The sequence below is a fragment of the Agelaius tricolor genome, unplaced genomic scaffold (assembly GCF_023055355.1).
Source record: "Agelaius tricolor isolate 1412-34295 unplaced genomic scaffold, bAgeTri1.0.p SCAF_71, whole genome shotgun sequence".
NCBI classification, from domain to species: Eukaryota; Metazoa; Chordata; class Aves; order Passeriformes; family Icteridae; genus Agelaius; species Agelaius tricolor.
In genome coordinates, this window is record NW_027269331.1 from 365,168 (window position 1) to 388,721 (window position 23,554).

The 23,554-nt window shown below is 50.1% G+C and overlaps 3 protein-coding genes across 6 annotated transcripts in view; 2 read left to right on the plus strand and 1 right to left on the minus strand.

Annotated features, from left to right (window-relative positions):
* The window catches only part of POLD3 (DNA polymerase delta 3, accessory subunit), a 50,412-nt gene extending 35,400 nt beyond the window's left edge, over window positions 1-15,012 (minus strand). For all 3 annotated transcript variants that reach the window (XM_071417869.1, XM_071417867.1, XM_071417870.1), the window contains exons 1-9: window positions 14,764-15,012; window positions 13,674-13,729; window positions 12,385-12,487; window positions 9,923-9,962; window positions 8,396-8,528; window positions 5,428-5,683; window positions 4,190-4,262; window positions 2,254-2,413; window positions 876-988 (exon numbers count right to left, since the gene is read on the minus strand). In XM_071417869.1, the coding sequence (XP_071273970.1) occupies window positions 876-988; window positions 2,254-2,413; window positions 4,190-4,262; window positions 5,428-5,683; window positions 8,396-8,528; window positions 9,923-9,962; window positions 12,385-12,487; window positions 13,674-13,729; window positions 14,764-15,012 (1,183 nt within the window). The remainder of the gene's footprint in view (window positions 1-875; window positions 989-2,253; window positions 2,414-4,189; window positions 4,263-5,427; window positions 5,684-8,395; window positions 8,529-9,922; window positions 9,963-12,384; window positions 12,488-13,673; window positions 13,730-14,763) is intronic.
* LOC139585286 (uncharacterized) overlaps window positions 1-23,554 on the plus strand; it is a 445,268-nt gene that overhangs the window by 155,067 nt on the left and 266,647 nt on the right. The gene's annotated exons all lie outside the window — the stretch shown is intronic.
* Window positions 20,695-23,032, plus strand: LIPT2 (lipoyl(octanoyl) transferase 2). Its single transcript, XM_071417877.1, has 2 exons — window positions 20,695-21,548; window positions 22,430-23,032. Exons 1-2 carry the CDS (start codon window positions 20,777-20,779, stop codon window positions 22,660-22,662), a joined length of 1,005 nt encoding a protein of 334 aa, XP_071273978.1. The 5' UTR covers window positions 20,695-20,776; the 3' UTR covers window positions 22,663-23,032.

A 23,554-nucleotide genomic window follows, 5' to 3' on the forward strand; every position in this document is an offset into this window, starting at 1 on the left:
AGGAATCAGCTCTGGCTCCCCCAAGGGACTCCACCTCCTCACCAGTACACCCCATTTGCTGTTTCACCTTCTTTTAGTGGAGCTCTATGCCAAACTGGTGGTTTCAATTACTCTGTAACTGTCTGTAATGATCCCCAAGTTCCTTTCCTGAGCAGTTTGCTGGATGACTGTTCCACTTAGCACATACTCCCGAGCTCAATTCCAATTTATTTCCCAGTTATCTGTATTGAACGGCATTTGTCACCTCAATTATCCAAATTCTTTGGGATCCAGCCCTGCTGTTCCTCATTACCAGCCCAAATCTTGCCGAGTTCTGGGCACCCCACTCCTGTCACGCCACCGAGGAGACGCACAGTCGCATCGGATATGGCTCAACTGCTTTGCCTCCAACTTCCCTATTATCCCTTTTCTTTCTGCATGTCTTGCTTCCAGCACTGTCTTCCAAACCCTTTCTATGAGCAGACAGAATAAAGACACTAAAAATGACCCTGTGGGGAGAGGGAGGCCACTTGTGAGTGTTCCCTCCCCACGTGAACTGGCACTGAGCAGCCCTACGGTTCTGGAAGGAGCGCTATCTTTCACAAGAGATTTGGGAACCTCCTTCCCACACAGGGGCACTGGCAGCACACTTGGTGAGGAGACGGCCAGGTCTGAGCTAAGCTTCAACAAAGACCGAATCTTTGTTTTGAGACATCTCAACTCCATGCCCAAGTGCTTGCAGCACAAAGATAAACAGAAAGCTCAGGCTACAGCCATTTCCACGGTCTTTAGTCCTTTAAACTATTCCCTCAATCACTGACCAAGGGATTTGGAGAGTAATGTTTTGGAAATCAGAACCCTGACCCACATGCCTGATTGTTTACAGATCTTCTTACCTTCCTCATCACTGCTGTCAGACAGAAGTTGTTTGATTCGCTTCCTCTTTTTCTTGACATTTTCGGGATCCCTTTCCTCCTCATCATCTGACCTATCTGCTCTCTTCGTTTTACTGCCACAAAAAGTAAAGGGAAAAAAAGGGAATGAACACCCATCATCTCTCATGTGTGCACGAAAGCATCACGTGCACTTGGACAAGCACACTCCTCGTGGAAGGAAATCAAATGCCTCTTAAAAACATGAGCATCATGTGCTCTGAACTGTACACTGTACACTGAACTGAATGCTGAACACTCACAGCACAACCAGGCATAGGTGCACGAGCCTTTCCAGGCCTCCCATCCTTCCCCACATGCAGCTCTCCAAAGCAAGGAGGATTTCTTTAGCCCCTCTGCAGTTCAGCCCAGTGCCTCACCTCGCTTGGCCACAGCAGCCTGGCAAGAGCCTACTTCTGATCTTGTCTCTTTAGCTCAGGCTCCCAGTGTCCCCAAAAGCATCACTCAGAAGCTCTTTTGACAGACTGCTTGCCACTGACTGACTATGAGGTAGTGTCTCAGAATCCTGGAGCCATTTTTAAAGACTACTGGAAAAATAAAATAGCTTCTTTCTTTTTAATGTTGGCGAGACGTGTCAGACGAACAAGCCTGGAGGCTAAAGGCCCACGTATCCTCCAGGAGCTGGGACAGCCCAAGTGGCCTTCCCAGCTCCAGGCTGCCAACACCTCCAGGCCCTTGGCTTCTTGGACAAGACTATCACTAAGACAAGCAGTTAGTGCTAGCTGCCATGGTGGGCTGGGTGGTGTGCTTACCTATTCCCTTAGAAATGGATTGAGACCACCAATTAATTACTCATAGGCCACCAGAGAGCCATCAGACTGTAGTGATTCTTTGTCTCTGTCAGTTTGGGTTGGATTAAACACAAAGGGCTGAGCTTAAAATTAACTTGGAGCCTCAGCCCAAAGTAAACCCGTGGCATTGAAAGCAGCCCTACATGAGCTATGGAGACCAACAAGCACAACTTTGTGCTGCAAGCTGTGTACATACAGGCTGGGGAATATCCCACCTTCCCTGCAGGACAGGTGCTCCTGCCAGCCCTCCCCAGGCTGCCTGCAGGGTCTCTCCCAGGCTGCTCACAGTGGGAGGCTGTCTTGTGGAAAGCCATCCCCTCCCATGTGCGATGGCACCCACGGCCCTGAGGCACTACAGCAGCAAATGGGAAAGACACACCAGGAAAGAATCCTGACAGATCAGTTTAGTCAGGTTTAACACACTTCAGTAGATGGAAACAGGAGGTGAGCCAGCAGTGTACGACCAGCCAGGTGCATGCAGGCTGTCCCCAAGCAGGGGACACAAAAAGGGCCCCTGAAGGCAGACCCACCTTTTCTTGTCCTTTTGCTGAATTCTGACAGACTCTGTTTTCTTCCCAGGTTTCTCTGCTACAGTATTAGATGACTCTGGTTCTGCTACAGCAACTGAAGGCTTCACTGCTTCTTTCTCCTCCTTTGGCTGCTCAGGCACAGAGTTGGCTTTGAGTTTATCTGTGAATAAACCATTCAAAAAGAACAAACACTGGGCATTCAGTCTGAATGACAACTTACAAAGCAGCTGGCTAGCTCTGTGCACCAAGACTACAGCCAGCACTACCCATCGTGTATTTGGGGATCTAGACTGGCCAAGCTGTATCAGACATGGGAAAAAGAAGGGCATGCTTTAATTTCTAGGTGATTTTCCATGCTCCTGCTGTTCCTGATGTCAAGCCACCATGTGTGCTGCAGCAGTTAAAGCTCTGTGGAAGAGGACTGGGAGGCAGTGGCAGGAGAGGCTGCTGGGAGGGCCACAACATGGAGCCAGTGCCTTTCTGGGAGTGCTGGGAAAACAGGCTGGCTGCTTCCCTGGGCAGGGGCAAACAGCACTGGAACAACAGCTCCCTTATTTATGATCAACAGCAGAGAGACCAAGGACCCCAGTGCTGTTAACCCGGGACTTTCTGGCACTGCTGGAACCTTTGAAGCCAGGAGAGACATGCACGTAGGGAATAAATCTTTCTCCTGGAATCCCACCCTCTGTTCCATACACATAATCATTTCCAGTTCTGCTCAGTCTGCTCCTTCTCTGCAGCCACCCCACAGGTTGCCTCTGTGAGCTCCCTGACAGGACTCAGCAGAGAAGGGAACCCTTTGGGAATGATGGAAGTGCATCCCCAAAGCCTCCCCCATCACCACTGGGTCACCTTCACCATGCCTCTTTGGGTTCTCAGCACATGAACTTTGGTGTAGGGCTCTCCTCAGACCTTCAGGATTGACTCCAGTTAATTGGTCCTTGGGCTGAGAGTGTCCTCAGCTCCCCCAGTCTCACCAAAACAGGGACTCCAAGAGTCCCAGCAGGGCTGTGCCTCGTCTGCTCCGTGCTGGAACTGTCCCCTGCAAGCTCTGACAGACGTCTGTTAGAAAGGGAACTGTGCTGTTTACTCTCTCCCAAAACTCCTCTTTGAAGCCTCTTGTACTCTCTGCTGAAGGGAATCTTTGAAGGAGGTCCCACAGCCCTTTTCCAATATTCCAATATTTAAAAGCTCCAGCATCATTTCTTTTGACTTGGGTAATTCAGAAGGGACCTGCAGAGGCCACCTAGTCCAAACCTCTGCTCAAAGAGACAGGCCACCCCTCAATTTCATTCTCCATGCATCAGCCCTTCAGCTTTTAGGAAAGAAATTAACCCTAAAACTAACAATGGGCTCCTCAGTGCTGTGTGATGAAAAGCAAGCACCATTAGCATGCCCTGCAAAACAGGTTTTGGCAAACATCTCACCAACAGCTGGTCTTCCAGCCAGGAGAACTCACTTTAAATCAGATTTCTTCTGCACTGAAAATCCTTCCTGGGTTAGTCTGCTCAAATATGTCATTTTAATTGATCTCCCTCCAGCAAGCTTTTTGTCTGAAAAATTCCACTGAAAACTCCTAATTTTTGCTTTAAAAGCTGTGTGCTAAAACATTAACCCCTTTGAGTGCAAAAGAGCAGAAGAAAGTATGGAAAACTATTAGGAAAGAGGGGATATAAAGAAAATCCAATGAGTTTGGTAGAGTGGGGATGGGGAGGAAGAGTTCTGCTTCTTTCTGCATGGCTCTAGTACAAAACACTTGATTCTACTGATTATTTTTAAATTTCTACACAGCTTAAATAAAGTATAATTAAAAAAAAAAAAACAACCTTCAAATAATCCTCAGGTTTGGGTTTTTTTTGATTTGTTGGTTTGTTTTTTTAACTACAACAGGCTGTTCCCTGACCATGATGGCCTCTGAAAACAGAAAAGCACTTACTCATTGCAGCTTTTCCAAAGAAGTTGTTCATGATGCTGTTCTTTGTTAGTGGCTTGCTGCTTGCTGCAGACACCTGGAAGCAAAGAGGGGAATAAGCACAGGAATTGCTCCCAGCCCTCAAGGTGCTCCCACTGCCTTAGATTTTAGCAGATTTAGCAAATTCTCTGTTTTGGAGAATTTGAAGGTACTCCTTAGCCACCACGTGCATCAAAGGGGCCAGAGTGAGTTCCTGAGGACTCCTTAGCCAGGCCTGCAGATCTGACTTGGGGGACATTCATTCCCATCACTGAAATAATGCTTGGGACTAGGGTCAGCTCCCAGGGAAGAACTGCTCTGTTTGCAAGCCATCAGTGCCTCAGTGCACAGCAGCCAACAGAGGAAAGACCAGGGATTGGCCAAACCAAGAAGGCTTTATCCAGCTCCTCTGGCACCTAGGCTGTTTGCAAGGAAACATCACTGCTCTGCTGCACCAATGCAACCACCACAGTGAGAAATCACACCCACACACACCCACACCACCAAAGAAAGTACAGCCTCCTAATCCAGCTTATTTTCATGCAAATAAAAGGTAACCAGACACTAAAGTTCCCAAAATACACACACTTCCCCAGTTCTAAACTCCCTGTAAAAACCAGGGAAAGGAACCCAAACGTTCTCAGTTGTTATGGAAAGGCCAAACCATCCACAGGGAGTGTTACCATTTTAACATTTAACCATTTTTCTGGCCACATCGCTTTAAAAACAATTATACTAATTAAAATGAAAACTTAATCCTATCCTGGAAAAGCAGCAGTCCAGAAGATAAACAATTTAGTCTTGCACAGGTCAAGCTCCGAAACTTCCCTCACCCACCAAGTTTAAACACCTTGATACTTTTAAGATCTGGGCTTCTCAGGTTTCACTTATTGCTCAAAACAAATCCTTTTAAGCACAATGGAGAGAGCAAGATCCTCAGCTGGTGTGTACATTGGGACAGCTGGAGACAGCAGAGCAATTGTAGCTATGCTGCCTGAGATCCGGCTCATTGGGGAATGTCAAAGCTATGGCAAATACCCTTCTGTGGGGACACCCAGAGTGTGGCACGAGGGGATTTTGCCCAGGTGACAGTTAAACACTTCCACAGGAGCCCTGAGCACCCCCAGTGGGAGGTGGGCTCGGCAGGAGGAGCAGTGCAGGGGTGGCTGATCTCCCCAGGCGGTGTGTGAGTGGATGGTTAACGCCATGCTGAGGTAACTTACACCTGGGGCCTCCTTGGCCTCTGCCTTGGCCTCCTTAGCTGTGTCCTGGCCTTTGGCTGCTGCTTTGGCTGCAAACATGCCCATGATGCCTTTCTGCTGCTGTGCAGGGGGCTTGGCAGCCCGGGGCCCGTGGCCATTGACGGTGCTGGTGGCATCGGGGTCCCTCTGCCTCGGGGGGCTCTGCGCGGGCGCCGGCGCTCGGGGGGGCTCGGGCGGCGTCCTGGGCACGGCGGCGGCGCAGTGGATGGCACTGAACCTGCGGGATGGATGCAGGCAGGGAGGGAAAAACCCCATTAGCCTCCTCAGCTCTGGGTGCTCACCTCGCCTTCCCCCCTCCTGCAGGCTCCTCCGGGCCTGCGCTCTCCTGTTATGGAAAAAGGAGCAATTGAATCTGTGCGTGGGACAAGAAAGAAAGGCTGGCACAGAGCAAGAGACCTCTGATGAAAATATCAGCTGAACCTGTCAGCAAGAGCCACAGTATTCATGTGTCAAACAAGCTGTGCAGCTTTCCTGGGGGCTAAAAGCCTTCTCCACACCCAGGCTGGACAAGGAGCAGGCTGCATTTTATTCCTAAACAGGTTATGCTCTCTAAAGCCTGTGGCAGAAGTTGTATGGCTGTGTGAGGACCTAAAACATTTACAGCTTTCTGATGCTCTGACAAAGCCCACAGCTGCTGCAACAAGCAGCCCCACTCGGCCAGGTAGGCAAACCCCAGCTGAAACTGAACTATTGAAATGGCTCAGAAAATACCCACGGCATTCCGATTTAATGACACAAAGTCATTTCCAAGTAATCCCTGAGAGCAAGAAGCAGCTTGGATTATAATGGTCTGAAACTTGATTGTTTGGGGATGCAGAGACACAAGAATCAACTGACGTGCTCACAGTTACAGCACAGCTCACTGACAGACAGGAATAGCAGCTCCCAAAAATAGCTGAACTCTGCTCCCCACTGTGCAAATCACAGGCGACGCTTTCCAGATTTCCCACAGAAATGCCACAAAAGAGCCCAGCTCACGCCTCCCAGCCCACTGAATTACACAGCATATTTTCATTTGCCTAAGAAATGAAGCAGCCTTCTGCCAGTTCACTTCTGTGCCTCAGCACTAGCTGCTCACATGCACAGTCCACTTCTACTCCCATCAGGATCTGTATTAACAAAACAACACCATCTCCACAGCATTCCCAGGCTGCAGCAGCAACCTCCTGACATTCAAACCTTTAAAGGAAGGAAAACAGACATTGAAGGAAAATAATCCTACTCTCCTTTACACTTTCAATCTGTTTTTAATGTGGTTAATAATACAGCTCTCAGGGCAGCGTGATCTCCTACTCTAAACACCACCAACCCTCCAATATATAACATTGTCACAAATAATATTGTCAGTGGTTATGCTGATGTGCAGCAGAGCTCAGCTAACCTTCCCATATTTCCAAGTCTGCTTGCCTTGATGCTGATGTGTCACTATACCTTCATGGGCTTGACCTAAAATTCACTAAATAACCACAGAAAAAACAGGCAATAGTTGGACTAAGCTCTGCAAACAAGGAGCTACTTCTGTTTGGAAAGCTGGGAATGGCAACAGGCATTAAACCCAGATACTGGTATTAGTTAGCACATCTAACCACCTCCACTGTCTTCACTGCAAAGGAGGTGCCACAGAAACCCAGAGGAGAACAAAGATCCTTGTCCCAGAGCTGTGAAATATCTGCACAGACAGGGAGGTTCTGTTTGCTACACACCTCACACAATCAAACCTCTGGCTTTTGCAGGTCCTGCAGGAATCTTTTCCCAAGTGTCACAGACAATCCATGCAGCTGACAAGAGAGGGGGAATGGGATCAATCTGTATTTACTTCAGCCAGGTCACAAATGAAGAAGGTGCACTTTTTCTTAGTTTCCTAGGGAAATCCTGCTTCAAAGCTGGATTTACAGGCAGGCTTCAGAGAGCTGTGTCAGAGCCTGGATTATCTAAACCTTCTGGAAGTTTAAATCCCAAAGGATACAAGCATCCCTAAGGCACAATGTGGATCACCATGCTGGGGTGCCTGAGAGTGACCAGAGTGGAACAAGGCAACTGCAGCCACACCCAGGGCATGTGGCTCTGCCGAGGTGGGATCACCCAGCTCCTTCCAGGGCATCCACCCAAACACACAGCGCCTATTTTCTCTGCCACTCTCTTGTCAACACTCTGGATAGAGGCACATTTCTCCTCTCAGATTCTATACTCTTCCTATGACACACCCTTCAGGCATCCCCTTCAAACCAGATTGGTCATGGCACCGTGCATCCCCATGACTTCAAGCTGAAGCTGTCCTGGTGGGAACAGCACACAAGTGAGAAGCTGCAGCTGCTCAGGAGGGAGCCAGTGACTCCTGGGGGCTGCATCCCTCCCAGCTCTGCTCCAGCTCCACCAGCAAGGACACTGGTGCTGCCTGGACTGCTCTGTGTGCTGCTCCTACGTCTCAGAGATCACAGCCTACTCTGAGCTGCAACACACCCACAGAGAACAAAGCCCAGCTCCTGGAGAAGGAGTTCCTGTGAGATATCTTCAGAGAACTGGACTGGATGAGTCCAGAAGATGAGAACACAGTTTCACAAAACAGAAAGCAAACTCCTGTAAATGCTTTGCTGAGCACATCATTCATGGTTTTATCAATTTTGTGTTCTGTGTGGCTGAGAACTGGATTAAAATGTCGTGATTAAGTGTGGCCTGGGAAAGAGAGCAATGTTTGCAGCCATGAGACAAGCAAGGCACTGGAACAGTCTCCTTGTCAGAGTAAGGATCAAGTAAACCAACTGTGAGCTCAGTTTGCACAACAGCCACACAATGTGCTCTTTGGGCACTGCTCTGGCAGGACTTTGAGGATATCTTTTCCCAGCCTTCTAGAAGTCCAGGCCTATCTAGTGAGCACTGAAGTGGAGTCTGGAAGTGCTTCAGAAGGCAAAGGGGGCCAGGACTCACTCACTTGCTGCAGTGCTGCAGGTTTGCTTTGACGATGTCGTAGTCGGTGTTGTAGAGGGGGGAGCTGTCCTTGAGCAGGGCCTTCTGGATGCTGTACACGTGCACGCTGGCAATTGTGGACAGCTTGGACTTCATGGCTGGGGAAAAAGAGAGGAAAAGAAAAAAGCCCTCTATTGGCACACCCAGAAAGACTGGCAGACTACTTGACAGCAAAACATGAATACAAAAAGGCCCGACCACACCTTCTCCCAACGCTCACTAATGAGGAATTCAAGGCAGCAAACTCCACAGGCCTGTCACGTTTTCCACTACACACTCTTGGGCTTACGAGGGATCTCTCTGTGTTTGCCTTCCAAACATCCAGTGTTTGGGATGCAGAATAGCTGAGGGAGTACCTAAAGCTGAGGCAGAAGGTAGCTGGTCACTGCTCTCTGCCCCTGGGGCTGTGTCCAGCACCACAGTGTCACCCCTGGAATGAAAACTTTATCTCTTTCATGCTACTCAGACTGCAACCCCCTTGAGGCAAGGGTTGGCTTTCAGGAATTCTTTGTTCATTGCTTATATTGTTCTTTCCACAGAGTCCTGGTCTGAGGCTGAGCTTCTAGGCACTGTAAAAATACACACAGTAATCTTTTCTTGGGGCCAGTCCTAGACTATGCAGCCCTACTCCCATCAAAAATCTCAGCCTCTTCCAAATATAAGTCATACCTTTGGCCTGCCTTCCAATACAAAAACCATGAGCAACCCTTTCCTCCACAGCAAAACAGCGTTACACAGCACACATAACTCAACAAACATGACACAGAGTAGCTGCACTGCCTGACAATCTCCTGCTCCGAGGAAAACAGCCCGAGCTAGAAATCCACTTCAGATTTCCAACAACGCAAGTCCTTCAAGCAAAGTGAGGTCATTAGCTCACATCCTGAAGGTCACAAATACCACAGTGTGCTCTCAAGTGCCAAAGATGTTATTTGAAAGTGATGAAGAGCCTGAAGCTGCGTTTCAGTTCTGTGGGTAAGATTTCATCAGCAGGACCAGAAAGATGGTGAGACAACAGACAGTGCACTCAGCAGTGTTGCAATGGGGGTTTTTCCACCTTGCACTCACAAAAGTGAGGTAAATGTTCCATGAGAAGGTCTTAACACCCACGGGACTCGGAGCACAGACTGCAACTGCACTGAACAAATAATCACAATTACCAGTTTCAGCATTCTTGGGGGGCCTGAAGGCTCCCAATTGTTCTGAGACTCTACTGGTGTATTGCTGTCTCCCTGCTGTCAGTGGCAGGGAGGTGGAAAAGAACCACTGACAAAAAAAAAAAAAAATCAGACTCAATTCACAAGCCTGAAGGTATTCAGCTGCTGGCTCAGATACGCCAAATTCTGAGAAACAGCTGGTACAAAAAGTACACACCTGACCCCAAGAGCCTGGCTGGGCATTTACGTGCAGATGGCAAGTTCTGAGCTTTGCTCGTTTTGCTGTTCTTTCAAAGAAAAAAGTTAAAGCCACAAGACTTTCCCAGCCTGCTTACCTTCCAGTTTATCCTCCCTCACTACTGCGACCTTGTGGCACTGCAAAAAAGAAACACAAAACCTCTTTAAACCTCAGGTTGCATACAAGACTGCTACTTTCAGTTATTAAATAACAAAGTCTAATGATTATTGTAGCACAGAACAGTGCCAATGCCTTTAAACACTCATCAGTTTTTAAAGCTCTGAAACGTGCTCTCTGGCCAGTCTTTAAGGTCTATACCTCTCCAGGACATCCAACAGGTTGTGGTTAATACTGGGAGGATCCAGAGAGACAGACTGAAAACCCCACCACTAATTCTGTGTTAAACAGAAACCATGGACCTGTCTGAAATCAGGGAAAATCCTGTTAAATTCAGGCTATAAACATGACACTGCCTGTGCAGCTTTAGTTAAATACATCCCATTATACAGAACTAAAGCAATTAATAACTACCTTCCATTTCAGGCAGATTTGGGGATTAAAAGACAATATTCCATGCATGTGAACCAGTTTATTATTTAGTAGAACAAAAAAAAAGGTTTGTTGTTGTTTTTTTTCTAATCTACAAATAAAAGCCAGGACACCCTGAGATTTACTATTCCTAAAAGAAGACTGGATCATATTGTAATAGGTATTTGTAATATATTGTAATAGGTATTTTAAAACACTTAGTGGGATGTCAAAGGCAGTTAGTGTTTGGCTTTAAAATTTATCTGTGGGCAAAGGGGAACAGACACTGAATTTTTTCATCTTCTTTTAAAAACCTCTGGGGTATCTGCCTGAAGTTTTAGCTGACATTCCTGAAAATCTGACAAGCAGCAATGAAGAAAAAGAAATTAATTAAGCAGCAATTCCTTTGCTTAATAAGCTGAGGCGCTTTAAATATAAAACACTGTAAATTAATTTAAGTTTCTTTGGTTTACCAGGATTAAAAAGTTGCTTTAATTAGGCAACAAAAGAGCACGTGGCACGAAAAACCACAGGCAGGTAAGACAATAACCAGAGATTGGCAGTCTGAGTGCAGAAAGCAGCAAGGAAAGAGCAGCGTTAAGGGGAGCGCTCCAGAGGGATTTCCATGGCTCTCCCTGCAGGAGTGCTGCAGCTGCATCCGCAGCATTCCGGCTACACCTACTGCCAGCAGGCAGCAGTGCAGGGCTCTCCCAACAGATTCGAAAATAATGGGGAAACAAAGTCACCTTCATATAGCTTCCCTTGGTGGAAGATTCCCTGCCTGCCTGTGCCAAGGGACTGCAATGACACGAGTTTTAAACCATCCAAACCATCCAGCGACACTGTGATCTTATTTTAAAAACACACAGGCTGCTAAGACAGAGTTAACAAATAATTATTTGTTCCTACATCAGAAGTCACCTGTTTGCTTCAGATACATTAAATATAACAGCACAGGTTGGCAGTCCCCTGGACAGCTCTAGTGAGCCAAGAGATTTGTTATTTTCAAAGGAAATGGGGGGAAAACCTTGAACTCGACCTTAAACTTGAGCTGTAAATGTGACACTACTCGTGCAACTTTAAATATTCCATCATACAGAACTAATGCAGTAAATAATAACCTTCCAATGCAGGCAGATTTGGAGACTGACAGAATATTTCATGCATGTGAAACAGTTTGTTGTTTAGGAGAACAAAATAAAAGGTCTTTTGGGGTTTTTTCCAATCTACAAATAAAAGGCAGGACACCCTGAGATTTACTACTCCTAAAAGAAGACTGGATCATATTGTAACTGGTATTTGTAATATGTTGTAATAGATATTTAAAAACACTCAGTGGGATGTCAAAGGCATTTAGTGTTGGGCTCTTAAATTTGTGGGCAAAGGGGAGCAGACACTGAATTTTCCCATCTCCTTTCAAAAGCTTCTGGGGTATCTGCCTGACATTTTAGCTGACATTCCTGAAAATCTGACAAGCTAAGTGCATTAAGCAGCAGTTCCTATGCTTATTCAGCTGAAGCACTTTAAATGTAGAATGCTGCTAATAAATTCCTGTTTGTTTTATTCACCAGGACTAGAAAGCTGGTTTGATAAGACAGCTTGAGCTGTAGGTGTGCTGCTCTGTTGGTTATCACTCCCTGCCAGCTGAGCTGTCCCTCCAAGCCCCCCTCAGGCACTGCCAGGCCACAGCAGAGCCTGGCCCGTGGCTAAGCTGACCTCAGAAGGGCCCCTCCACACGGCTGTGTGATCTCTGCTGCCCAACAGCAGCGAGGGCACGGAGCGGGGTGCTGGCAGGATCTGAGGGAATTGGTGAGGAACCCTGGGGTGTTATCCAGCATGGCCAGCTGATCCTTCTGCCTGCTGGGACAGACCCTGAGGCTCCTTCTGTCCCTGCCCAGGAGCCCTGGCACAGAGCAGCCCCTGCTGCAAGGAGCCAGTGCAGCTCTGACCCCAGGAGTACAGAAGGAGGCAGGGAACACCACAGGAAAGGCTCCCAGACAGACGGAGCCCAGAGAGAGGGGAAGCACTCACAACGTGTCCATTCTGGAGGAGGTTCCCTGCCAGCAGGTAGGTGACGTGCAGCTGAGCTCCCGAGTTCTCCCTGCGCTTCCTCTCCACGTAATCGTAGAGCATCCTGCACAAAAGAAACAGGGTCAGCCAGAGAGCAGGGGAGAGCAGAGAGCCTGCCAGGGAGGGCTGCACACACTGCAGAGCCAGGCTGGCATGATGGACACTGCCAACAGGAACACTGGTTCCCCAGGATTCATTTTATTTCCTAAGGGGTAATTTTCTGAGACCCTTGCTCCTCTGCCACTGTGGAGAATCCCTGTCCAACAACTACAGAAACCAAAGGGCAAATACATTTAATAGTGTATATAATACATAAAAATACATGTAATTAATATAATGTAATGTAATGAAATGTAATGTCATATAATATATATTATATGTAATACATAATAATATTATAGGTGTCATAAATTATATATTATATATGTAATTTATATAATGATGTATTTTTAATATAAAATACATTGAATAGTATATATATTTAATATATTGTATGCATAATACAGATAATAATTTATTTTTAGTATAAAAATGCATTTATATTATAGTAAAACATATAATAATACATAATAAATAATATAATATAATATAATATAATATAATATAATATAATATAATATAATATAATATAATATAATATATTCCATAGATATATTACATCTATAATATACTATATAATAATATATATTATTTCTATATATTAGGTATATTATATATAATATATATAATATTACATATAATAATGTCTTTTTTAGTATAAAAATACATTTACTAATATATAATACATATAATAATACATATAATGTATAATAATATATATTACATATATATTACATCTCTAATATACTATATCATAATATAATATTATTTTTATATAATATGTATATTATATATAATAATACACAGAATGACGTATTTTTAGTATATTATATATACTAATACATATAATAATGTATTTTTTAGTATAGAAATGCATGTAATAGTGTGTAACAGTGGGTCTCACAGCCCCTGGGCAGCTTGTTCCCAAGCCTCTCCTCCAGAAAGGCATTCCTGCAGTCCCTGAGAGAGGAACTGGGGACTCTTTGGTGCATCCCTGCCCAGCAGGGCAGGCAGGCACAGGGAGTGACACGGCTGAGAGGACAGGCAGGGCTGGTAATGCTCTCCAGAGGAATATTTTAAGGGGATGGGAGCAGGAATGAGCATGGAACTGACAGGAATTGTGCAGGCTCTGGGGGATGCAGGACACCTACTGTTTGGCCTGGTTCACGTGGACGCCCAGCGTGTAGCTCAGCCATTTGTAGGTCACCTGGAAAAGGGAAAAAACAAAAAAAAAAACCACTTCAGTAAGGAAACCTCAGCCTCTCAGTTCAATCAGTGGAATTCCTTAGACACCCTCCTCCCTTCCATGGCAAAAGTGAGAGCCCTCACTGAGCACTCTGAATTCCTAGGAGCTGTCCCAAAAGGTGTGGGGGGAATTTCTGCTCCTCTCCTGGCCCGGGAACACCACCGTGCCAATCTCAGGATGTCAGGGCTGCAATCCCAACCCTGCCCCGTCATTTTGAGCAGGTACATCCTTGACACCTGCTCCTGCTCCTGCTCTGCCCTTTTAAACCATGCCCCAGGCTCCGGACTGCAAACACAACAATTACATTCTTGTTTGTCTACATTGTTCTTGGAACAAGCCACAAAGCCACAGGCTGAGAACGTTCGCATTGTCAGACAAGTTGCACCAACTTTGCCGCACCATTTTCTGGGCAAAACCCATTTCAATTTCATTTCATTTCATTTCATTTCATTTCATTTCATTTCATTTCCAAATGAATTTTTGAAATAAACGTGGAAAGGAACAGACCCACGCAGAAAACCACCAGCTTTCTGAACTGCCTTCAAAACAGTTAAGGAAGGGGGGAAGAGAGGAAACAGGGGGAGAGGAGGAAGAGAGGGGAGACGGGAGAGGGGACGAAGAAGAAGAAGAAAGGGAAAAGGAGGAGGAAAAGGGGGAGAAAGAAGAGAAGGGTGAATTAAAGAGGCGAGAAGGAGGAGGAAAGGGAGGTGGAAGAAGGAGGGGAGAAGGGAAGAGGAAGGAGAGAAGGAAAGGGAAGGAGGAGAAGGAAAAGGGAAGGAGAGAGAAGAGAAGAAGGAGAAGGAAAGGGGAAGGAGAGAGAAGAGAATGAGGAGGAGGAAAGGAAAGGGGCAGCGGAAGGCAGCGGGTGGGAAAGGAGGCAGCGGGGCAGGGGAGGCGGCGGAGGAAGCAGGCCGCGGGAGGAGCAGCGGGCAGGGGGAACAGGGGGAGCAGGGGGAGCAGGCGGCGGGCGGCGGGCGGGCAGCGGCGGCACTCACGACGCGGTTGTGGTCGGTGACGAACTCGTCGATGTTCTCCAGGTACAGCTCGTCCGCCGCCATGGCCGCGCCGGGCCCGCGCTTCCCGCCCCGCGCCTCAGCGCCGCGCGCGCGCCGCCGCCATGGCAACGGCCCGCCAACCACGGCGGCCGCGCGGGGACATGCCGCGGGAAACGCGAAGGCCGAACCGGACCGGTGCCGGCGCTCGACTGAAATAAAAATGAAATAAACGAAATTAACCAAAATCATAAAATATTAAAATAAAATAAAATAATAAAATATTAAAACAAGATAAAATGAAATAAATAAAGTGAAATATTAAAATAAAATATTGAAATATTAAAATAAAAATGAAACATAATAAAATAAATTAATAAAATGGAAGATTAAAATAAAATAATAAAATGAAATTAAATAAAATAAAATATTAAAATGAAATGAAATGAAATGAAATGAAATAAAATAATAGACTAAAAGAATATATTAAAATAAAATAAAACAAAATAAAATAAACCAAAATATTAAAATAAATGAAATAATAAAATAAATTATTTAAATTAAATGAAAAAATAAAATAAAATAAAATAAAATAAAATAAAATAAAATAAAATAAAATAAAATAAAATAAAATAAAATAGCTTCGTAGTGGATTTGGGGAAAACCGAGCTGTGACAGGCAGAAACAGGAGTTCAAGGCATCCCTGCTCCAGCCCCGAGAGGGGTCAGCGGCTCCGCGGAGCTCGGACAGCAGCGGCACTCCCGTGTCCCGCACGGCAGCGCATCTCCCGGATTTCCCGGCATCTCCAGAATGCCCAGCTCTCCAGAACTGCCCGTGCAGTTCCTGTCCGGGTCGGCAGGTGCCAGCTGGACACCGCAGCACGGACGGACACGGCCGGGGGACAGTGCCCGGGCTTGTGCCGCCCAGATTATCGCTGGGGGAACCCCAGAACCAGCGGGCAGGAACCCCAACACCCTCCAGGATCATCGAGTGGAGTCCTTCCCCCAGCACTGGCAGGGCCACCACTAACCCACGTCCCCAAATGCCACATCCACACCAGCTTTAAATCCCTCCAGGGAGGGCAGCTCACCTGGACTGCCCTTTCCATGAAGGAATTTTCCCTAATCGAGGCATTTCCTCCCTTGTTTCTCGGGAGCAGAGACTCCCACTGCCCTCATCTCCCTGCCCAGCCTGCACCAGCAGCTCCAAAAGGAGGTGCCAGAAGGGGCTGAGGTAGCTGAAAAGCACCAAATTATCAGCAAATCTCGGGGGCAGGGCTGCAGGACCCCGGGAGCAGCGGCGCCCTGGCTGCTGGGGGCACAGAGCCCCAGCAAGGAGCTGCGGTGGCAGTGCCACCCACGGTCACCAGGAGTGTCCCTGGCCCTGGCCAAAGCCACTCAGCCCCCGAGAACTGCAGCAGGATGCAGATCCTGAGCTGAACACAGCAGCTTTGTACCTGGCAAAGGTCAGGGGAGGAAACTGGACAGGTTTGGTGAGTGCTGAAATAAGCTCGGGGTTTATTTTAACAGGCTTTTTAATGGGCTCACAATGGCACTCATATTGCTCAGCTGGCACTGGGTTTGTTTGGCTGATGTCACAAAGCCATCCACATCCTCTTCCTCCTTGTGGCCGGAGCCTGTTCTCACACTCGTGTGTTGTAGGACACTCCTGCTGTCTCTTTTTCCTCATCTCGCCGCAGTTATTCTCGTGACATTCCTGGCCTGACATTTCTGCCTCCTTCATGGAAGGAGTGTGCAGATCTCAAGCACCTCACTCATCTTTTCATTGTTCTGAGCCTCTTTTTCATCTCCTGTTTTTTCTTCCATAAGTTTCCTGCTTTGAGCCCTCTGGGTGGTTCCGTGATGATGTGGGCTGAGGTGCCTGATGAGTGTAAAATTACACTTTTCACCCTCGGGGCTCAGTATGTGCTGGTCCTGCAGGTTGGCTTAAGGGCACACATGGGTGTACGAGGCAAGAATTCCCCAGCTGAGGATTCCTTTCCTCTATATTAAAATGCTGTAGGATCTGCATCTGGTCTCACTCATGCCTGCTTTATGCTTTGTGCATAAATAAAAGATATGAGCTATGTGTAAATTTATATGTATAAATATATTTATGTGCAAAATTTATATGTGTATGTATAAATTTATGTGTAAATGTATATGTATAAATAAAAAATATGAGCTATGTGGAAATTTATACATATAAATTTATTTATATGTATGTGCATGAATAGAATTTATATGTATAAATGTACATGTAAACTTACATTCATATATAAATAAAAATATGAGCTATGTGTAAATTTATATGTATAAATATATTTATATGCAAAATTTATATGTATATGTATAAATATAATTTATATGTATAAATTTATGTGTAAATGTATATGTATAAATAAAAAATATGAGCTACATGGAAATTTATATATAAATTTATATATATATTTATATTATATTTTATTTATATTTTTATTTGTATAATAAATATATATATTTATATCTATGTGTATAAATAGAATGTATATGTATAAATGTATATGTAAACTTATATGTATAAATAAAGAATATGAGCTATGTGGGCACAAACTGAAACAACAGAGGTTCGGACTGGACATCAGGAGAAGTTATTAAAATCACAGAAGGGTTTGGGTTGGAAAGGGCCCTAAAGCCCATCCTGTTCCACTCCCCTGCCGTGGCAGGGACACCTCCCCCTGTCCCGGGCTGCTCCAAGCCCTGTCCAGCCTGGCCTGGGGCAGCCCTGCAGGTGGGGTCACCCCTGGGCATCTCTCTGGAGCTCCTGAGGAGCTGCCATCACTGCTCTGGCTGAGCTTCCCAGGGGAAAACAGGAGCTTGGAGGAGCGTGGAGCTGTGGTGTTTGCTCCAGGACGGGCCAAAAACCAGCCCTGCCCAGGGAGGTGCAATCAGCACAGCAGCCCCAGCTGAGGTCCCTCTGCCAGGCCAGCAGGAGCTTCCTGAAGTGCTTCCTTACTGCCCCCGTGGGGCACAGCCCGGGGCACAGCCCGACACGTGTGCTTCCCTGGCTTCCTTCCCCTCTGGCACGGCCTTGGGAATGCTGCTGGGATCAATGAGGGGGCAGAGCAGCCCTGCCTGGGGGACACAGCCCCCGAGATCCTGCCCTAAAAACTGGGCATCTCAGCCATTCCCCGCAGGGCTCCTGGGGAAAGGTGCATTCTGGAATAAAATGTTTGTCCTTTGCTGAAATAACATGTTTGGAATAAAATGTTTGTCCTCCCTAGCAAGGTGGCTGGTGCCTGTAGTGCCTGGGAGATGCTGAGTAGGGATGGGGTGATGTTGGGTGATGTTTCTAAGGTATCTCATGGCACCCTGGTGCCACCAATAAAGCCAAAATTAAAGCCACAGCTTAAGGAAGGATTCCCAGCCTCTCCTGCTGTGCCAGGCTTGGAGACCCAGCTGGATATCAGAGGGCTGAGCAGCCAGGATCAAACCCTGCTGAGGGGCACGGAGGGGGTGATCCCAGCCCTGTGGGAGAAGGGAGCCATTCCACAGCCACCACCCCTGTCCTCCCCTCGCCTTCCTGCTGCTGAGCCCTGGCCTGCATCAGCCCTAAAGGGCTCTCCTGCCAGAAAAAAACTCTCCAAGGAGTTGCTGGGGACTGCAGAGGCTCTGCTGGTGTTCAAGGCACCCAGAGGAGAAGGTGCAGCATCATGAACACCGCTGGGGTGCTTTGGAAGCACCCTAGTCCTGAGAGAAGGACAAAAGGTGAGCCACCCGTGCCCCCTTGCATGCCATTTCCTGTCACCTTGTTTTTACAAGTCTTTCTAAGCCTTCTGGTGTTTACACTCTCATAACGAACTTTCTCACACGCTTTATGTAAATAACTTACTGTTCTGCATTCTTTTACAGAGGAAAAGAGATTTGATAGACTGTTGGTTTGTCCAGTGTCATTGGAGAGGTGGCACTGTCACATCCAGGCAGAATTAAACTCCCGTCTCTTTTGCCTTAGAAAATCCAGTGTCTGTGTCTTTCTGTTTCGTGTCCTAAAGTGACAATTTCCGCCCGGCTGAAAGGCAGGATGCGGGCAGTAAATGTGCACAGAAAATGGGGCAGCCCAGGGTGAGGGCAGTAAACAGGGCAGTGCAGGATGTGCACAGGGAATGTGGCAGCCCAGGATGTGCACAGAAAATGGGCAGTGCAGGATGTGCACAGGGAATTGGGCAGCCCAGGATTTGCACAGTAAATTGGACAGTCCAGGATGTGCACAGGGAATGGGACAGTGCAGGATGAGGGCAGTAAATTGGGCAGCCCAGGATGTGCACAGGGAATGGGACAGTCCAGGATGTGCACAGGGAATGGGACAGTCCAGGATTTGCGCAGTAAATTGGGCAGTGCAGGATGTGCACAGGGAATGGGGCAGCCCAGGATTTGCACAGTAAATTGGGCAGTCCAGGATGTGCACAGAAAATTGGGCAGTCCAGGATGTGCACAGTAAATTGGGCAGTGCAGGATGTGTACAGTGAATGGACAGTCCAGGATTTGCGCAGTAAATTGGACAGTCCAGGATGTGCACAGGGAATGGGCAGTGCCAGTGCTGCTGACGAGGGTCCCAGGGCTGTGACACACGGCTCCCCTGTCCTACGCAGGCAGGAAGGGCACTGGGCTTTGATCCCCTGCCAACAACGGGGGGCTCAGCCATAAAAACAAGGAAATAACTGGCTGCACACACGCTGCTGTGTCTGCCCTGACAAGGCAGAGAGCTGGAGCAGCTCTCCTGGAGCTGGCTGAGGCGATGTCCCCACCCCAGGTGGGATCCTCAGGGTGGTTCCACCAATTCCTGGTGGTTTTCCCCCCATTTTTTTTCCTCTTCATTGAGAAAACAGCCTAACAAAGGGAAGCGGCTTTCCTCCCTTGCAATAACACAGAAATTGACCTTGTCAGCCAATGCCTAAATTACCTGCGATGACAAAGGGCAAATGACCAGGGAGGTGTGTTCTGATAAAACAGTAACACAGCGACTGCTCTATAAAATCAGGACATAACTTTCACACGCTGGATAAGCTGGAAGGGCTGCAGCCTGGGAAAGTTTGCTCAGGTTTTAATGGTTCACTCATTAGCGGTTCGACCAGATTTGTCCATTTCCTACATTTGGAATAAGAAGCTGAGGTGGGAACATTTCCTCTTTCACAGTCCCAGAGCTGCAGCCCTCACAAGCACCTCGGCAACACAAGGACTTTATTTACACTGCACAACCTTGAGGTGCCAGCACAGAATCATACAAAGGGAAGGGTTGGAAGGGAACTTAAAGCTCCTCCTGTTCCACCCCCTGACATGGGCAGGGACACATTCCAGTACACCAGGCTGCTCAAGGCTTTATCCAACCTGCCCTGGAACACTTCCAGGGCTGGAGCATCCACAACCATCCTAATTGTACCCCAGAATCCTGATTTTAGCCTGCTTTGAGCCGGCCTGAGATTGCCCAGCTGCTGTGGGATGTCATGTGCACACTCCCTGCCCTCACCCCTGCCTGTCCCCTCCTCACCCTGTCCCCCACCCCAGTGCCCCGTGTCCCACACCCTGTGCCGAGAGGGGCCCTGGCTCTCCCCGCTGTGCCTCTCCTGCAGCCCTGGCCATTATCAGCCACCCGCAGCCCTGTGCCTTCCTTATCCCCTGTCCCTGTCTCTCAGCCCTGTCCCTGGGCACCAGCTGCCATCCCCAATCTCCCCATCCCCGGTACCCGCCTTTGGGCCATGTCCCGTGTCCCCAGGCCCTGCTGTCCCCTCTCCAACCCCAAACCCGCATCCCGTGCGCTGCTGTCCCCTCTGCCCTGCCCTCCACGTCCTATTCACCATGTCTGTGCCCTATCCCCCATCCTCTGCCCCTGCATCCCTGTTCTCCATCCTCTCCCCGTGCCCTCCCGTCCACTCCTGTCCCCTCTGCGCTGCTCTCCCCTCCCTGTGCCCGTCCCCTGCCGTTCCCCGCGGCCGCCCTGCGCCGCCATCCCCACCGGAGCCCGTCCCCATGACCGTGTGCACATGACCCCGCTGTCCCTATCCTCGCCGCCCGTTCCATCCCCGCCTCCCGTTCCATCCCCGCCTCCTTTCCGTCCCCGCCTCCCTTCCGTCCCCGTGCCCGCTGCTTTTCCGTGTCCCCGTGTCCGGTGCCCCTGTCCCCATCCCCGTCCCCGTCCCCGTCCCCATCCCCGTCCCCTGCCCGGTTCGGCGCTGTCCCGGCCGTGTCCCCGGGTGTCCCGGCGGTGTCGCGGCCGTGTCCCCGGCTGTCCCGGCGGTATCCCCGACTGTCCCCCGGCTGTCCCCAGGCTGTCCCCCCGGGCCATGTCCCCGCGGGCGGTGCGGGTGCTGCGGCTGGGCGCGGTGCCGTACGCGGAGGCGCTGCGGGTGCAGGAGCGCTGCGTGGCGGCGGCGCGGGCGGCCCGCGGCGGCCCGGGGGAGCCGCTCCCGGCGGCGGCGGCGGAGAGCGTGGTGCTGAGCGAGCCGGCGGCGCCCGTGTACACCTGGGGGCTGCGGGGCGCGCCGGGCGCGGCGGCGGCGGCGGCGCTGCGGGCGCGGGGCGCGGCGCTGGTGGCGGCGCGGCGCGGCGGGCACATCACCTTCCACGGGCCGGGACAGCTGCTCGCCTTCCCCGTGCTCGACCTGCGCCGCCGCCGCCTGCCCCTGCGCGCCTACGTGGCCGGGCTGGAGGCGCTGGTGCTGCGGCTGTGCCGCCGCCTGGGGCTGGGCACGGCCCGGGCGCTGCCGCCGCCCTACACCGGGGTCTGGATGGGCGACAGCAAACTCTGCGCCATCGGTGAGCGGGGACGGCCCCGGGAGCGCGGCGGGGACGATGGAGCCGGGCTGGGCTCCGGGGGTGCTCCACGAGCGGAGAGGAAGGATCCAGGGAGAGCTCAGAGCCCTTGCGGGGCCTGAAGGGGCTCCAGGAGAGCTGCAGAGGGACTGGGGACAAGGGATGGAGGGACAGGACCCAGGGAATGGCTTCCCAGAGGGCAGGGATAGATGGGATATTGGGAATTGGGAATTGTTCCCTGGCAGGGTGGGCAGGCCCTGGCACAGGGTGCCCAGAGCAGCTGTGGCTGCCCCTGGATCCCTGGCAGTGCCCAAGGCCAGGCTGGACCAACCTGGGATATGGTGGGAGGTGTCGCTGCCCGTGGAACTCCTCCCAGCCCAGCCCAACCCATCCTGCGATTCCCTGGGCATTGGGGCAGGGCACTGCGGGAACCTGGAGCTGCAGGGGTGGGACTGGCACCCAGGAGGAGGGGGCAGCACAATTTGGAGCCCCTGCAGCCCACTCAGCTCCCAGCACTCGGCACCCCTTGCTCCCAGGGCTGCCTGCAGCCCAGTCCCCAGCCTTGCCCCTTCCCTGGCACCCCTCCACATCCTGCACCTCTTCCCAGGACCCTGCAGCCTGGATTTGGGGCCCTGCAGCTCTCCCCATGGCCGGGCCCATTGGAAGCTCCAGTGGTGGGAGGTGCTGGGGGATGCAGGAGGCTCTGGACATGCTGCTCCCCATCTGACCCAGTTTTGGGGAGTCTGGCAGGAAACTCAATTTTTGGGATTCCCCTGGCAGAAAGGAGCGCAGCGTGGCGGGGGAGGATGTTTTCAGTGACCGGGCAGCGCGGTCACTGGGTGTGACGGGGCTGACTGACCAGGGATGTGCTCTGCGCCCCGCAGGTGTGCACTGCGGCAGCCACATCACCTCGCACGGGCTGGCGCTCAACTGCTGCACCGACCTCTCGTGGTTCGAGCACATCGTGCCCTGCGGGCTGGAGGGCAAGGGCGTCACCTCGCTCAGCCGGGAGCTGGGACAGCACATCGCCGTCAGCCACGTCCTCCAGCCCTTCCTCGACTCCTTCCAGGAGGTTTTTGAGTGCACTTTGGTCTCCTCAGAGGACCCCGGGGACTAGGATCCTTGTGCCGCCTTGGCCGGGTGTGCTGGCGCCAGGGCAGCCCCCAGTTCTTGTGCCTTTGCCTGTGGACTGTGAGTGGACCGTGGCACAGGGTTCCAGGCTGCTGCCTGACCATCCAAACCTGCCCTGGGGCTGTTCTCTCCAGCCCTGTGAGTCTCCATCCCTCGGTGAGACCTCCGTGGGTACCACAGTCCCTTGCTGGGGAAGTACCCAAACAGGTGCTTCTGTGGGTTTTTTTTCTGCTTTTTGCCCCACAGAAATTAAAGATTTGTGTGAATGCTCACGAATTCACATGAATTCACGTGGGTCATCCTTTACCTTGCTGGGTAAAAAGGCAGATTTTGTATATAAAGAGAGTTGCTGGGAACTTTGGCTGCCGATCCTTTTCTCACTTACTTACCCCAAGGCTTTATCAATGCCAGCATTTTCCTCACCCTGAGCCCACGGAAAACCCTCACGTGGCGGAGATCCTGGCGCCAGGGAGGGTGGGAGGTGGCTATGAACCCTGGAGGAAAGGCCACCGTGGAGGCAGTGGGAAAGGGGGAGGAGGAGGAGGAGGGAAAAGGCTCGCCAGGAGAGCAGCCACGGCTGTCGAGGCTCCTGTGGCACCACACCACATTCCAGCTGGGCAGTGCAGACCTGCTCCCACGGGGTCTGTGGGGCTGCAGATCGCTGTCCTGGCTGCAGCATCCTGAGCTGAGGGAGGGCACGGGTTTATGCAGGGCTGAGAATTCAGCCTGAGGCTGAGGTACCCCCACCCTGCTCAGAGCAGGACCTGACCTGCACCCTCAGCCCCTGGCTGCTGCTCTGGGTGTGCTCCCTGCCCCACAAGCTCTGGGCTCTCTCTGTTGCTGCACAGCTCTGGCAGCTCCCCGTGAGCGCCCCGGGG